Source organism: Bolinopsis microptera, chromosome 13, assembly GCF_026151205.1.
Source record: "Bolinopsis microptera isolate Bmic1 chromosome 13, MBARI_Bmic_1.0, whole genome shotgun sequence".
Classification (NCBI taxonomy): Eukaryota; Metazoa; Ctenophora; class Tentaculata; order Lobata; family Bolinopsidae; genus Bolinopsis; species Bolinopsis microptera.
The window spans coordinates 11,055,630-11,067,878 of record NC_087084.1 but is presented as its reverse complement, the minus strand read 5'-3'; the positions used below and the strand labels follow the sequence as shown (position 1 = coordinate 11,067,878).

Here is a 12,249-nt window from a genome sequence, read left to right as displayed (position 1 = left end):
TCCCATGACCACCGAATAGAAGTTCGTATTCCTGTCCGATAACTGGAAATAATCTCCCATTTGCTGGGGGAATTGAAAATTACCACTATATGTTTTTGCTCCAGAAAGAAACCCGTTCACACTTACTGATTTTGACGCGTAGAACCTAAGTTCCAGGGGTATGTAAAAATCTCCCGCTTCACAACTTTTAAATTGCACCTTGTTTTCAGGGCAGCTATCACTTAATATGTGGTAGTAAGTGTTGAATTCTGCAGATATTATACCAGTTGCTGAGCCAAAATACAATTCACGGGTAAATGCAGCTTGTTCAACGTCAGTATTGCTTTCCCATTCAGTATCAAGGTACAAAAATGTGCATAAATCCGGACAGTTTGTGTTAGACGAAGTGGCCTGCTTAACGAAGAAAAGAAGCACAATTAGAAACCAAAGCAAAACCCTCATACTACCAAGCGAAGTGCTTGTGCAAGATGGCATTAACTACTAACTGGTAGTGCCAGTTAGTGCCTGTGCAACATGGCATTAACTACTAACTGGTTGGTCAGCATATGATAAGAATTCATGCTCCGCTGGGTATTCTACTTATAGTGGGGTTTAAAGCATGGTCACAAGTTATATATAGTTCACTTCGTTACACTGTGTGGAGTTTAAGGTATTCTCAGTTCTTACACTGCGTTTCTGAATAGCTAGCATCTTACCCGGAACTGGAAACTGGAAAGTGATGCATGGTTCTACTATACATAAACTTAAAGCAAGACGATATAGTATAAAATATAAAGATGTTGCCATTTTACTGACACCACGATATCAACTTTAACTCGACTCTCCTAGCTTCTTTCCAGTACTTTACCCACAATTTACAAATGTAATTTCTGATTTTGTCGCAGGTCGGAGATATCGCATATTTCGACAAACTCAAAACCGACTCTTACCAGTCTCTACATCTCTTACGGTAACATCCTGATAAACCAACAACCCCTTGTACCTGGTGAGGGACAGCTATTTCTTATCTGATCTTTAATACAAGAAAATTTCTGATTTTTTCTGATTAGAATCAGCGATGACAATTTTCTAATGAAGCTAAATAGCACTAGAGATTTGGTTAATGGTTTCATTCTCCAATAGAAAAGGTTAAATCTTAAAAACTGCTCACTTATTATTTTTTAAACTAGACGACACGTAACGCGGCACGTAACCAACTACGTGCCGTGTTACGTGCCGTCTAGCTAGGGCCACTAAGTAAGACACTAACTAACTAAACCCCCAACAGAACGGGTTATATTCTGCTACCTGTCTCACTTGCTAAGAATGATGGTCAGTGCCGACCATCTGACTTGTGAGGACACGGTTAAAGATGCTGCCAGGACTTTCCTTGCAGGTAAGCTACTAACACGAGTAAAAGTAGTAAATAAATTGTTTTGTACTAGAATGTAACTGCATTTTTATCGTTTAAATTTATGAAGGTTGTGGTATTTCAGCGTACTAATTTATTCTTGTTACATTACCAAACAGTGAAAAAGAATCAACACCACTCTGCCTAGGTGGTATAACATGTTATAGTGCATAACAACGTATATTATATTAAGGTAAAACAACGTACCATAACTATAAGCCATCTTAATTACTACCCAGGATATAATGTATCATAAACCATCTTCACTACTCAGGATACAATGCAGAGTGGGCAGCTAAAACCAAGCTGGGCAGTACAGGCATGTTCTCCCTGGTCAGGGACTACAGCAACATCCACTACAGCATCCGCTCCTACAGGGTTTGTAGATTTCAACACTTGATAAGCCCGGTTACACAAGAGCACTTTCACTTTCAATTTCACTCTCTCTTTTACTTTCAACATGTTCATCACTTGATAAACAATGCCAGGTTTATCAGTATATGGACTAGCGACGGTATCCGTATGGAGTTGCCTAGTGTGTCTTGAATTTGTCCTACAATTTCTAAACGGTTCATATAATTTTCTATACCATCTTTAACATAACCATCGCCCCCCCCCCCCCCCCCCCCCCCCCCCCCCCATCCATGGTTAGTAGGAGTGCAGCGAATTAATTTTAATACAATTACGTGAGGCATCAGTTACAGGATGGGATTGCTCTCTCCTATTTCTGTTAAGTGTGGACATTCAAATGTATCTCCACTTTATATTCGTTATTCGTATAAGCCCGGTCACACAAGACCACTTTCACTTTACCTTTCACTTTCACTTTTCACACTCACTTCCACGGTTACGAAGAATGAAACTTGTGTTTAACCGCGATGTACGATTTATCACTCGTTCTCATCCCCAGGAGTACATACTGTCATGTCTACACAAACACCACGGAATGGAGATCTCCCTGTTCTGTGGCCTCCTCCTGGATAGTGACAGTGGGATAGAAGAGGCTATGCCACAAGCGGACAGGGTTACTGAGATGAAGAAGCTACATGATCAGTGGAAGAGGGTTCAGGAGGCTCTAAGGGCTATGAGTGAGTGTTTAATGATTTTATAAACGACCCGCTCGTCCCTAATGAGTTAACATTTCACTGGGGGAAGGGGGGGGGGGCTTACTTATTAGTTCATTTTATGAAAGTTCTTTGTTTAATAATAATATTACTTGAAAAATTGGGTCAGAAATATGAAATTTCGTTTAACGAAGCTTTTTCCGGAAATCTAACTTCCAGTACCTTAACCCTCTCCTACTCAGCACTATTTAACCCATCCCTCCCCCCATTCAGCACTATTTAACGACAGATCAGCAGATCAGATCTCCCAGCTCCACGCCCAGCAGAGAACCCTTCTCTCTACAGCCCTCTCCCTCAAGTATGGTAGTGTGATGAAACGGGTCAAGTACCGGGAGAATAGTGGGCATGTCACATGTGAGTTAGCGGGAGATATCTATTTTTAGTTTTTTATTGTGTTTTAAAAGTAAAATTTGGAATGTTTTTTACTTCCATAGTTCATTTTATAGTTGTGTTGACTTGATGGCTTAATTCTGAATGGTATTAGAATCAATAAATTTACAACGTTCCAAATAAAAGTTGAAGATGGGAAGCCCAGATATTATTTTGTATCCCATTTCATTTCATAATTCATATCTTTTTCAAGGAACAATTTTCCTTATGGAATTACATATTATTATGTATAAGTTAAACGCTGTTGTCATTCACAATGAATAGCCTTTGTTAAAATTCAAACTATCATTTCCGAGCCTTCTAGTCAAATGCATAAATTTTAGTACGTTTAAGATTTAGAAAATGTATTCATTGATCAAAAACCATACTGCACATTTAAAATTACGATCGCTACAAGAATACCACTGAACTATAATCATTTTTAAAATTACATGAACTCTCTGCATATTTACGATTTTAACATTTTGTGATTTACAAATAATCATTAAATCCAAAAGGTACTTACACTTGTACAGTCCATATCATATTACATCAATTAATGAACCTTAAACTTTTTTCAGTGGAAGAGGCAAGAGTGGAGTTGTTGTCAGAACTTATAAAACATCACATTCAAGACATCGTGGAAAGTATCCGCTCTCTCCACGACATGGTACATATTTTATATGTTTATAAAAACTTAAATAACTATCCTCTCCTAAGTAAGAAATTCAATAATGTAAATATTGTGTACTATTTTATCTGTTTATAGAAAACCTAAGTAACTATCCCTTCTAAGTAAGAAATTAAAAATGAATTAAAAAATACCTTCGAAAATTACATATCGTATCGGATGCGAAAACATCAAACATTTGTATCTATAATGTCACCACTGAACTCCTCCAAACTAAACAAAGTGAAGCCCGCCCCCCCCCCCCCCCCCCCCCCCCCCTCTAACTAAACCCCCTAATCAACCCCTGCTCCTAAAGAGTGCTCTCTGAGAGGCAGGGTTAACACACGTCCTCCTAGCCCCTCTCCAGATACACCTCCCTCTATCATCCTCATCACACGCTATATCCCCTGTAGCACAGTTAGGTTCCCCCTTCTCCCCCCCCCCCCCCCCCCCTATAACTAAACCCCCTAATCAACCCCTGCTCCTAAAGAGTGCTCTCTGAGAGGCAGGGTTAACACACGTCCTCCTAGCCCCTCTCCAGATACACCTCCCTCTATCATCCTCATCACACGCTATATCCCCTGTAGCACAGTTAGGTTCCCCCTTCTCCCCCCCCCCCCCCCCCCTATAACTAAACCCCCTAATCAACCCCTGCTCCTAAAGAGTGCTCTCTGAGAGGCAGGGTTAACACACGTCCTCCTAGCCCCTCTCCAGATACACCTCCCTCTATCATCCTCATCACACGCTATATCCCCTGTAGCACAGTTAGGTTCCCCCTTCTTCCCGCTCACTCTATCCAAACACTGTCCTATCTCACACTTACAGTTGTACTTCTGCTCTCTCAGTGCGTTCTTCTCAAAATCAGAGGTTTCAGACCAACCCTTGCAGTATCTCTTCAACTTTATGTTATTCCAGTTATCAAAATACAGGACTGCTGACACAACCTGGTCAGTGTATGGTTCACGCTGATAAAAATCACAACCGTCAGCATCAGGGTTAACCTCAGTATCCTTGCTAAGAGCATGGAACATGCTGCCTCTGAGTAGAGTTGCAAATAGTGGAGCTAGATCACTCTTCAACACTTCCTCTACTTCTATCTCGAACCTCCTGTAGAACGGAGGGAGAGCTGGTTTCTCCTGGAGGTTGTGATTGGTTAGTTTGTGTCACGTGGTGTGAGTACTGTGTTCTAATTGGTTAGTTTGTGTCACGTGGTGTGAGTACTGTGTTCTAATTGGTTAGTTTGTGTCACGTGGTGTGAGTACTGTGTTCTAATTGGTTAGTTTGTGTCACGTGGTGTGAGTACTGTGTTCTAATTGGTTAGTTTGTGTCACGTGGTGTGAGTACTGTGTTCTAATTGGTTAGTTTGTGTCACGTGGTGTGAGTACTGTGTTCTAATTGGTTAGTTTGTGTCACGTGGTGTGAGTACTGTGTTCTAATTGGTTAGTTTGTTTCACGTGGTATGAGTACTGTGTTCTAATTGGTTAGTTTGTGTCTCGTGGTATGAGAGCTGGTTTCTTCTGGAGGCTGTACATGAATTGTAAAGTTATTATTTGTAAAGGAATGTAACAAAGTAAAGTAAAAATAAAAAGCTTTCCATCCACTGACATTACAATTGATGATAAAGCTTACAGTAAGACTAGGGTTAGCTCCCTACTGGGAGGTAAATTAATACCTGGGAGGTAAATTAATACCTGGGGGTTATTACTCTTCTCTATAGTGCCAGCAGGGAGCAGCTTAGCTTTAACCACGACACTGGAGTCACAGTATTCCCGCTGGGAGAAGTGGTTACTGTAGCCGTAAGAGTGGCAGAGGGAGGTTAGGGTGGTTAGGAGGAGCAGCACTGTTATCATGGTTACTTGAAATGTTATCATGGTTACTTGAAATGTTATCATGGTTACTTGAAATGTTATCATGGTTACTTGAAATGTTACCATGCTTACTTGAAATGTTATCATGGTTACTTGAAATGTTACCATGGTTACTTGAAATGTTATCATGGTTACGTCAACTTGTAATGTGATACAGCTGTTAGGATTTTGGTGGGCTTTGGGATAGTTTAGTTGCTTTTATTGATTGTTCAGCTTTATCGTTATGTTAAGTTAGTTCTTTCATTCAGCTATTTATTTCCATTAGAATCTGTCTTCACTGAGTTTATTCAGAAACAGTCAGAAATTTGAATGAAAGAACTATCAAATCATGAGACTCTATAACGCTACACGAATCCACCAGGTTATTATGTTAAGTATTCAAGTAAAAACTAATGAATTTATCTGTTAAAATACGTTTAAATTATGGCTAAAGTCAAAATTCCTAGCTCAAACGCAAACTTATGTTCAAACTAAAACAAATCTTATTTATCTGCAGTTAGATATCGGAAGGACATTATGCTCAAATATGCTCCAAAATGATCATGGTTATTTGTAACACAATAAAATACAAACAATAAAATGGCACACAACAAACAACAACGGAGCAAATCAAGGATCGTCTGAAAGTTCATCACTACAGTAACTGTAACATAAACTATTTTTAAAGTTTAAAGGTCGCTCTCTAAAACGAAGGAGTGGTCGTAGAACAGTTAACAGGCAATCTTCACACAACGTTATCCCACCGTCACGTCTTGTACTTTAACACATCCACTCAGAGGCAGGGATCTTCATGTTGTCCTCTCGTGGGTCACCAAGTACAACACTTAGCAGACTTTCTCGCTGACGTCATAGGTGTGGTTACGTTGGTACGTCCGACCAAATTACCAAACAAATGATAATTAATTAATGTTGATTACCAAATTAATGTTTATGATCAGTGAGCGTGTCATGTTCCGGGCTGGTCACCCGTGTTATTTATAAGTATCTATTTGTGGGATTCGAGTATTGTGGAGTTTTAAGTAAAGATCAGTGCAGATAAAACTGGAGTGTACTTAAATTTACAACTGATTCAACAAGGGATTAGCAAAGGAAACCAATATTATTTCAAGAACACAACTGAAATGTGAAATAACAAATTCAATGCTCAAAATGTAAGCGTTCTATATGTGACATTTAATCTAGGGAAGAAAAATGGAACAGGATGGAGAATCAGCCAAAATGGTTATCAGCAGATGTTTGTATTGGTGTTGAATATCAGTCCTATATCCATTATCCATCTCACATACATACTCATCCCGTACTAGGTTACTGTGTGTTACTGTGTGTGAACCAGGATTTACTGTGTGTGAACCAGGATTTACTGTGTGTGAACCAGGATTTACTGGTGTTGTAAACCAGGATTTACTGGTGCAGTCAACTTAATCTTCATTGGTCAACACAAAAGTTCTAAAAAAACATTAGAAAACCCAGTTGAGGCATGTTTGTTGGACACGTTACAGAAATTAACCCATCAGCTTCAACTATTGACCAATCAAACATTGGAATCACGTGATGAATAATATGTATATTATTCCGTAAAAAAATAATTGTTTTATTAAATAATTGTTTTATTAAATAATTGATTTATTAAATAATTGTATTATTAAATAATTGTTTTATCAAATAGTAGTTTTATTAAATAATTTTTATTAATTAAATAGTTATTTTATTATTATAATACACTGTATTTTCAGACGATGCTGGAGTTAGCAAGTCTGAAGATCACACTCCACCACAATGTTAAAGCAGGGATTGTGGGCTCTGTTGCTGTCGTCTGTTTTACTCCTCTACTTCTTGACAAGGACGAACAGGTATTAATGCTTTTCAAACAAAGTTACAACGAATTCTTCATGTAGTGCATCCTGGGTTTGGACAGGATATGCCCGTTTAAAATATTTCCATCTCGTTACATAATTCTCAATAAATGTAATATATTTGTAGTGTTGTAATTAGTTATTTGATCTTACCACCTTTTATTGATCCACTGCTTGGTTTCTGGAATTAGCGAACAAGAAATTGTAAAGAACAGAGTTAGAGTTAAAGTTAAAGTTAAAGTTATTATTAAGAAGTAAAAATCTGCCTATACTAGTCGTTCCACTAATTAGTTATGCATGATAACTGACATAAAATTTTAAAAAATATTTTTAATTTTCAGTGATCTTAATTTTCAACTTCACATCTGTTCACTATAATAACAGATAGTATAATAGATGTCAGCAACCAAACTACAACACTAACTAACTAAATTATAATGTCCAGGTAGCCCAGGAGTTAGAAGATAAGTATGATCTACTGAAGGATAAACTGTACGCTGCTGCACTGATGAAGGAGGCTGGGGAACAGGAGTGGGCTTTACTTTCTGAGAAAGAGCGCCAGAAAAGGTACAGATCGTTTGATCACTGTGGTTCTTTACCGATAGTTGAAATTCGACATCTAGATGACGCTAGATAGCGTCATCTTACATCTAGCGTCGAATAGATGTCGAATTTCAACTATCAGTAAAGGTGTAGATTATTTGTTCATTAACCAGTACAATGTCTTGAATCTGTACAAACATTTGAAAATTGCAACTGCTTTTCTTCAGTTCAAATTGGAACATGAGCTTCCCTTTACCTGTGTTAGATTCTTCAGGGTTTAACCCCAATCTTGTTATCAAAGGGGCCACAAAATAAACTCACCATTCTAAACCCAGGATATTAGAGATGAGAAAAAAAGCTATGAAGCTTAAAAGAGAAGGTAAAGAAGACGAGATGGAGCGAATGTTTGCTGATGCCCTAGCTAACGACAAAGGAATGATAGAAATACTTGGGATGTCTAAGGAACAGTACCTGAAGTCGTTAGAAGAGAAGTATGTACTCTTTATCATATTACAAATATGTGCACTGCTAACGTTCAAAATCTTAGCTAGTCATGTAACTGATTATGGCGAAACATTTGACAATAATGTGTATCAATGAATTGCATGCTTTCCGAACATCATATTCATATCAATGCTTCTCTACAAAAATAAATCTCAAACATTTTTTAAATTTAACAATAAACTCTCATCTAAGTCTCTTTCGGACCTTAACTTCTCTCAAATCCCCGGCACCTCTAACCTGTATAACCAGGAGGAAGCTTCGTAAAGAGACCCGTAAGAAGGTGCTAGAAGACGGAACTGAGGTGGAAGTGGAGGTGGAAGTAGACGAGGAGGGAAATGTGGTGGACAATAAGTTTACTAGTATTCTGGATGCTCTCAATAAGAAGTAGGGCTTTATTTCTCTTTAATTCTCTTTAATTATACTATCTAGAGTTTGTATTTTTATGGAAAAATACGTTTTCATTCGAGAATCTTGGTTTATTATAATCCTCAGCACCTCCAACTTCAGTTTCGAGTCTGAGAAGGACGCGCTGATGAAGCAGCTCCGAGACAGTGGGGACCAGTTCTCCGCCGCCAGAGAAAGACAGGCCATGTTAGTGAAACTGAGACTGGAGAAGAAGAAACTGGATCAGCAGGGCACGTTCGATCAGGCTGCTCTCATTCTGGGGCAAGCTAATGCTATGGGGGACAGGTTAGTTTCAAGCTGCTCTGATTCTGGGGCAAGCTAATGCTATGGGGGACAGGTTAGTTGCAAGCTGCTCTGATTCTTGGGCAAGCTAATGCTTTAAAGTCAGAAAAATTTCAGCTGCAAAATTATATTATTTCTAATATTTTTTCTAACAATGATTTCTGTTAGTGATTTACGTGATCTACATTGCAATTAATAACAATCCGTTTCATTCTCCAGGCAGCTGTCAGAGAAGGAGAGGCAGATTGCCCTTGCCAAGGCTAGGATTGCAGCTCGGAAAAACAAGCTTAAAAAAGCAAATTCTAAGACAGGACTCCTCCTCGACAGTGAGGAGTATATCAATATTGATACTGATGATGCAGGTTATTTTCGGAAACTTTTCACTTGTTTAATCTCTTAACTTCCAGTTTTAAATTCAGCTTATTAAAGCGTCTAAATCCCATTATTATTAACTCTGTTACGAAGCTGTTAACACTAATATGATTGAGTCGTGTAGTGTTATTGAACATCATTTGATGCTTCCTTTTTAAAGAAAATCTTTGATTGTTTCTGAATAGACTCAGTGATGACAATGTTCTAATGAAGTCCGCTCGATAAAACATATCCTTGTGTTTGAAGATAGATAACATGGTGATACCCCAGATGAGTTACAGGACATCCTAGTAGACCTGGTACACCGGAAACATGAAGGAGAAAGAGAGATCCTGCACCAGCTGATGGATAACGTGGATAAGGAGCAGTATGAGGCTGTGTCAGACATGTCACGCAAGGAGAGACAGAACGAGATTGGTAAGTTTTTAGTTTATGGGGCTTTAAAGGCAAAATTTGTGCGTTTTTATAGGCTTTAAGGACCAAATTGGTGCGTTTTTAGAGGCTTTAAGGGCGAAGTTGGTGTTTACTTTAAGAGAATACTCAATAGATGGTTGGGACAAATTTAAACTTGATTCTTTTTTACATTTTTTTAAAGGTTCCCTCCTTGATCTGATAATCTAATAATACACTGGTTAGATGGTCATAAAACATTACTATGGTATACATATTTTGTGGAAGTTTTGATCATGTTCCCCTTGACTAGGCCTGTTACGAGAAGACAGAAGAAAGTGGAGAGAAGAAGTGGGAGACACGGTACCCACAGCAGAGGAGCTGAGTAAACAGCAGGGTCAGCAGTTGGAGTGGTTGAGGCAGGCTGCTCTGTTGAATCTGGCTAATGTTCTGAGTGAGACCAGTCACGTGGTAAGTCACGTGTTTGTAGAGGTGGTTACTAGGATGTTGTCACTGGTTACAGCTTTTGTAATTTTGACAAAAGTCTGAAAGTGGCTGAGATCGTCATCACCTATCATTTTAATCGTAGATATAATTTTAAAAGTCTTGGTAACTCCTAAAATGGAAATATTTACATAATGTTCCATTTCAATTAAAGTAGGAATGTGGCTGCTCACTTGTGTACACCCAGGAGTACGACATGACAATAGAAAACGAAGAAGAACGAAAAGAAGATTTCGAGAGGAGAAGAAAAGAAGAAGCAGCAGTGAGCATGCTCGCACAGTTACAGGAGAAACAAGATGACGAGTCCGCCATGTTGCTAGGCAACATCAAACACAAGGTAATATTCTGTTGCTTACACAAGGTAATATTATGTTTCTAGGGAACGTCAAACACAAGGTAATATTATTTTGCTGTACTTGCTAAGCAACATTAAACACAAGGTAATATTATGTAAAACATGCGATTGTTTGGATTTGATAGACATTACATAAAGTAACAGTCAGGATTGGTTTTGAACTTCATATCCTTCGATTATGATGTTTTGGAGTGAGCAAATAGTTGGCAAATAATGGGCAATTAGTGACAAAATAGGTGAAAATTACTGAAAGTAAACCTACTTGTTCACCCTACCCTCCTTCCAGGGACTGAGCGAGATACAGGGGATGTGTCTGAAGCACAAGAGAGCAGTGACTGAAGGGTGGATGGACAACATGGCAGCAGTTTTCCTCGCTAAACAGGCTGCAGCTAACGAAGCTGAACAGGAGCTGGTTAAGGAGCTGGAGAAGAAATACGATAACATCAAGGTTTGTTATACTGAAGTCCATCGTGAGTACTTGAGGTACTGGATAGCTTCCTTAGTAAGATTTTGAGAAGTTTAGGTATGCGATTAAAAGCATGTTTATTGTTTATACATCATCTCCAACATCTTTCAACATTTCTAACCAACCTGGCATCCTTTAAACTTATTATTGACGTTAAACTAAGTTGTTGTTCATATATCATAATTTTCCTTGCGACCTCACACCTGCAATAATCTACACAACACATAAAACACCTCTCCTTAACCAGGACAAGCTGATTCTGCAGATGCTAGAGCAGCAGATAGGAGCTGAAGAGTGGGCTAAGTTATCTGAGAAGGACCGTCAGAAGAAGGTGATGCAGACTAAGCTTAGGGAGCGACAGCTCCGTGCTGCAGGTTAGGGACTATCATATCTGCCTATCAGGTATCTGCCTGGAGGGCGTTGTTTAAAACATATAAGTGATACGTAATGTTTATAAAGCAGGAGCTTTCAAAATACTTGTGTAAATTGTCTTTAGGTCATATCTGGTTTTGATAGTTTTATGAATGAATGAATTTTCTTAGGTAGCAACAAAAATAGTTATAGTTTGGATTCTAGTTCGGAGATAAGGAACGAGTCTTATAACCTCAGGAAGGGAGGATGAGGCGGATGAGATCTACAAAGCTATGATAAACGTGCAGAAGATGAAAGAAGAAAACGAGGAAGAGTCGAGGAAGAAACAGAAGGACAGGATAAAAGCAAGGTATGTATGTGTTGTCATGGTGACGGTTGATATATTGGAGTAGGAACAAACTAGCTTTAGATGAACGAATTTGTGTAATAGTTCTCGAAGTATCCTAAATAAAGTGGAATTTCAGTGGCAATTTTCAAATCAATTTATTACTGTCAACACTACTATATTATAACAAATACGGTAATAATAACGAAGATTTATTTGAAGGGTTCAAGAGGCGTATAAACTGTGCATGATTCGCCTCTCCAAACAAATCCAAAAATTTCGAATGACTATTTTTTGCAGACTGGAGTATAAGAAGAGGAGGCAGGGAGAAGGAGCATCTAAAGAGGAGATAGAACAGGAGTTGGAGGAGATAAAACAGGAGCAGGAGGAACTTGACGGTGCAAACAGAGGTTACTTAGCTGGGCATTCAGATACAGGGTGTTATATGAATAATGTC

General features: G+C 38.6%; 2 protein-coding genes across 2 annotated transcripts in view; one reads left to right on the top strand and one right to left on the bottom strand.

Annotated features, from left to right (window-relative positions):
- The window catches only part of LOC134825542 (uncharacterized), a 71,351-nt gene that overhangs the window by 48,660 nt on the left and 10,442 nt on the right, over positions 1-12,249 (top strand). The window contains exons 30-48 of the mRNA XM_063837774.1: positions 885-985; positions 1,268-1,375; positions 1,665-1,768; positions 2,301-2,478; positions 2,728-2,868; positions 3,465-3,553; positions 7,155-7,271; positions 7,720-7,841; positions 8,153-8,308; positions 8,571-8,705; positions 8,829-9,011; positions 9,228-9,370; positions 9,651-9,797; positions 10,084-10,241; positions 10,462-10,611; positions 10,916-11,077; positions 11,343-11,469; positions 11,705-11,816; positions 12,093-12,202. Coding sequence (XP_063693844.1) covers positions 885-985; positions 1,268-1,375; positions 1,665-1,768; positions 2,301-2,478; positions 2,728-2,868; positions 3,465-3,553; positions 7,155-7,271; positions 7,720-7,841; positions 8,153-8,308; positions 8,571-8,705; positions 8,829-9,011; positions 9,228-9,370; positions 9,651-9,797; positions 10,084-10,241; positions 10,462-10,611; positions 10,916-11,077; positions 11,343-11,469; positions 11,705-11,816; positions 12,093-12,202 — 2,543 coding nt within the window. The remainder of the gene's footprint in view (positions 1-884; positions 986-1,267; positions 1,376-1,664; positions 1,769-2,300; positions 2,479-2,727; positions 2,869-3,464; positions 3,554-7,154; positions 7,272-7,719; positions 7,842-8,152; positions 8,309-8,570; positions 8,706-8,828; positions 9,012-9,227; positions 9,371-9,650; positions 9,798-10,083; positions 10,242-10,461; positions 10,612-10,915; positions 11,078-11,342; positions 11,470-11,704; positions 11,817-12,092; positions 12,203-12,249) is intronic.
- On the bottom strand, positions 4,198-5,413 carry LOC134825390 (uncharacterized). The gene is made up of 2 exons (XM_063837568.1): positions 5,245-5,413; positions 4,198-4,689 (listed from the first exon to the last, which is right to left on the bottom strand). Exons 1-2 carry the CDS (start codon positions 5,401-5,403, stop codon positions 4,198-4,200), a joined length of 651 nt encoding a protein of 216 aa, XP_063693638.1. The 5' UTR covers positions 5,404-5,413.

Bases quoted from the DNA above. Each gene is read 5' to 3' on its own strand.
- LOC134825390 (XM_063837568.1), bottom strand. From the start codon at position 5,403: ATGATAACAGTGCTGCTCCTCCTAACCACCCTAACCTCCCTCTGCCAC. The intron at 4,690-5,244 runs GTATTAATTTAC...CACAACCTCCAG, and splicing joins AGAAGAGTAATAACCCCCAG to GAGAAACCAGCTCTCCCTCC.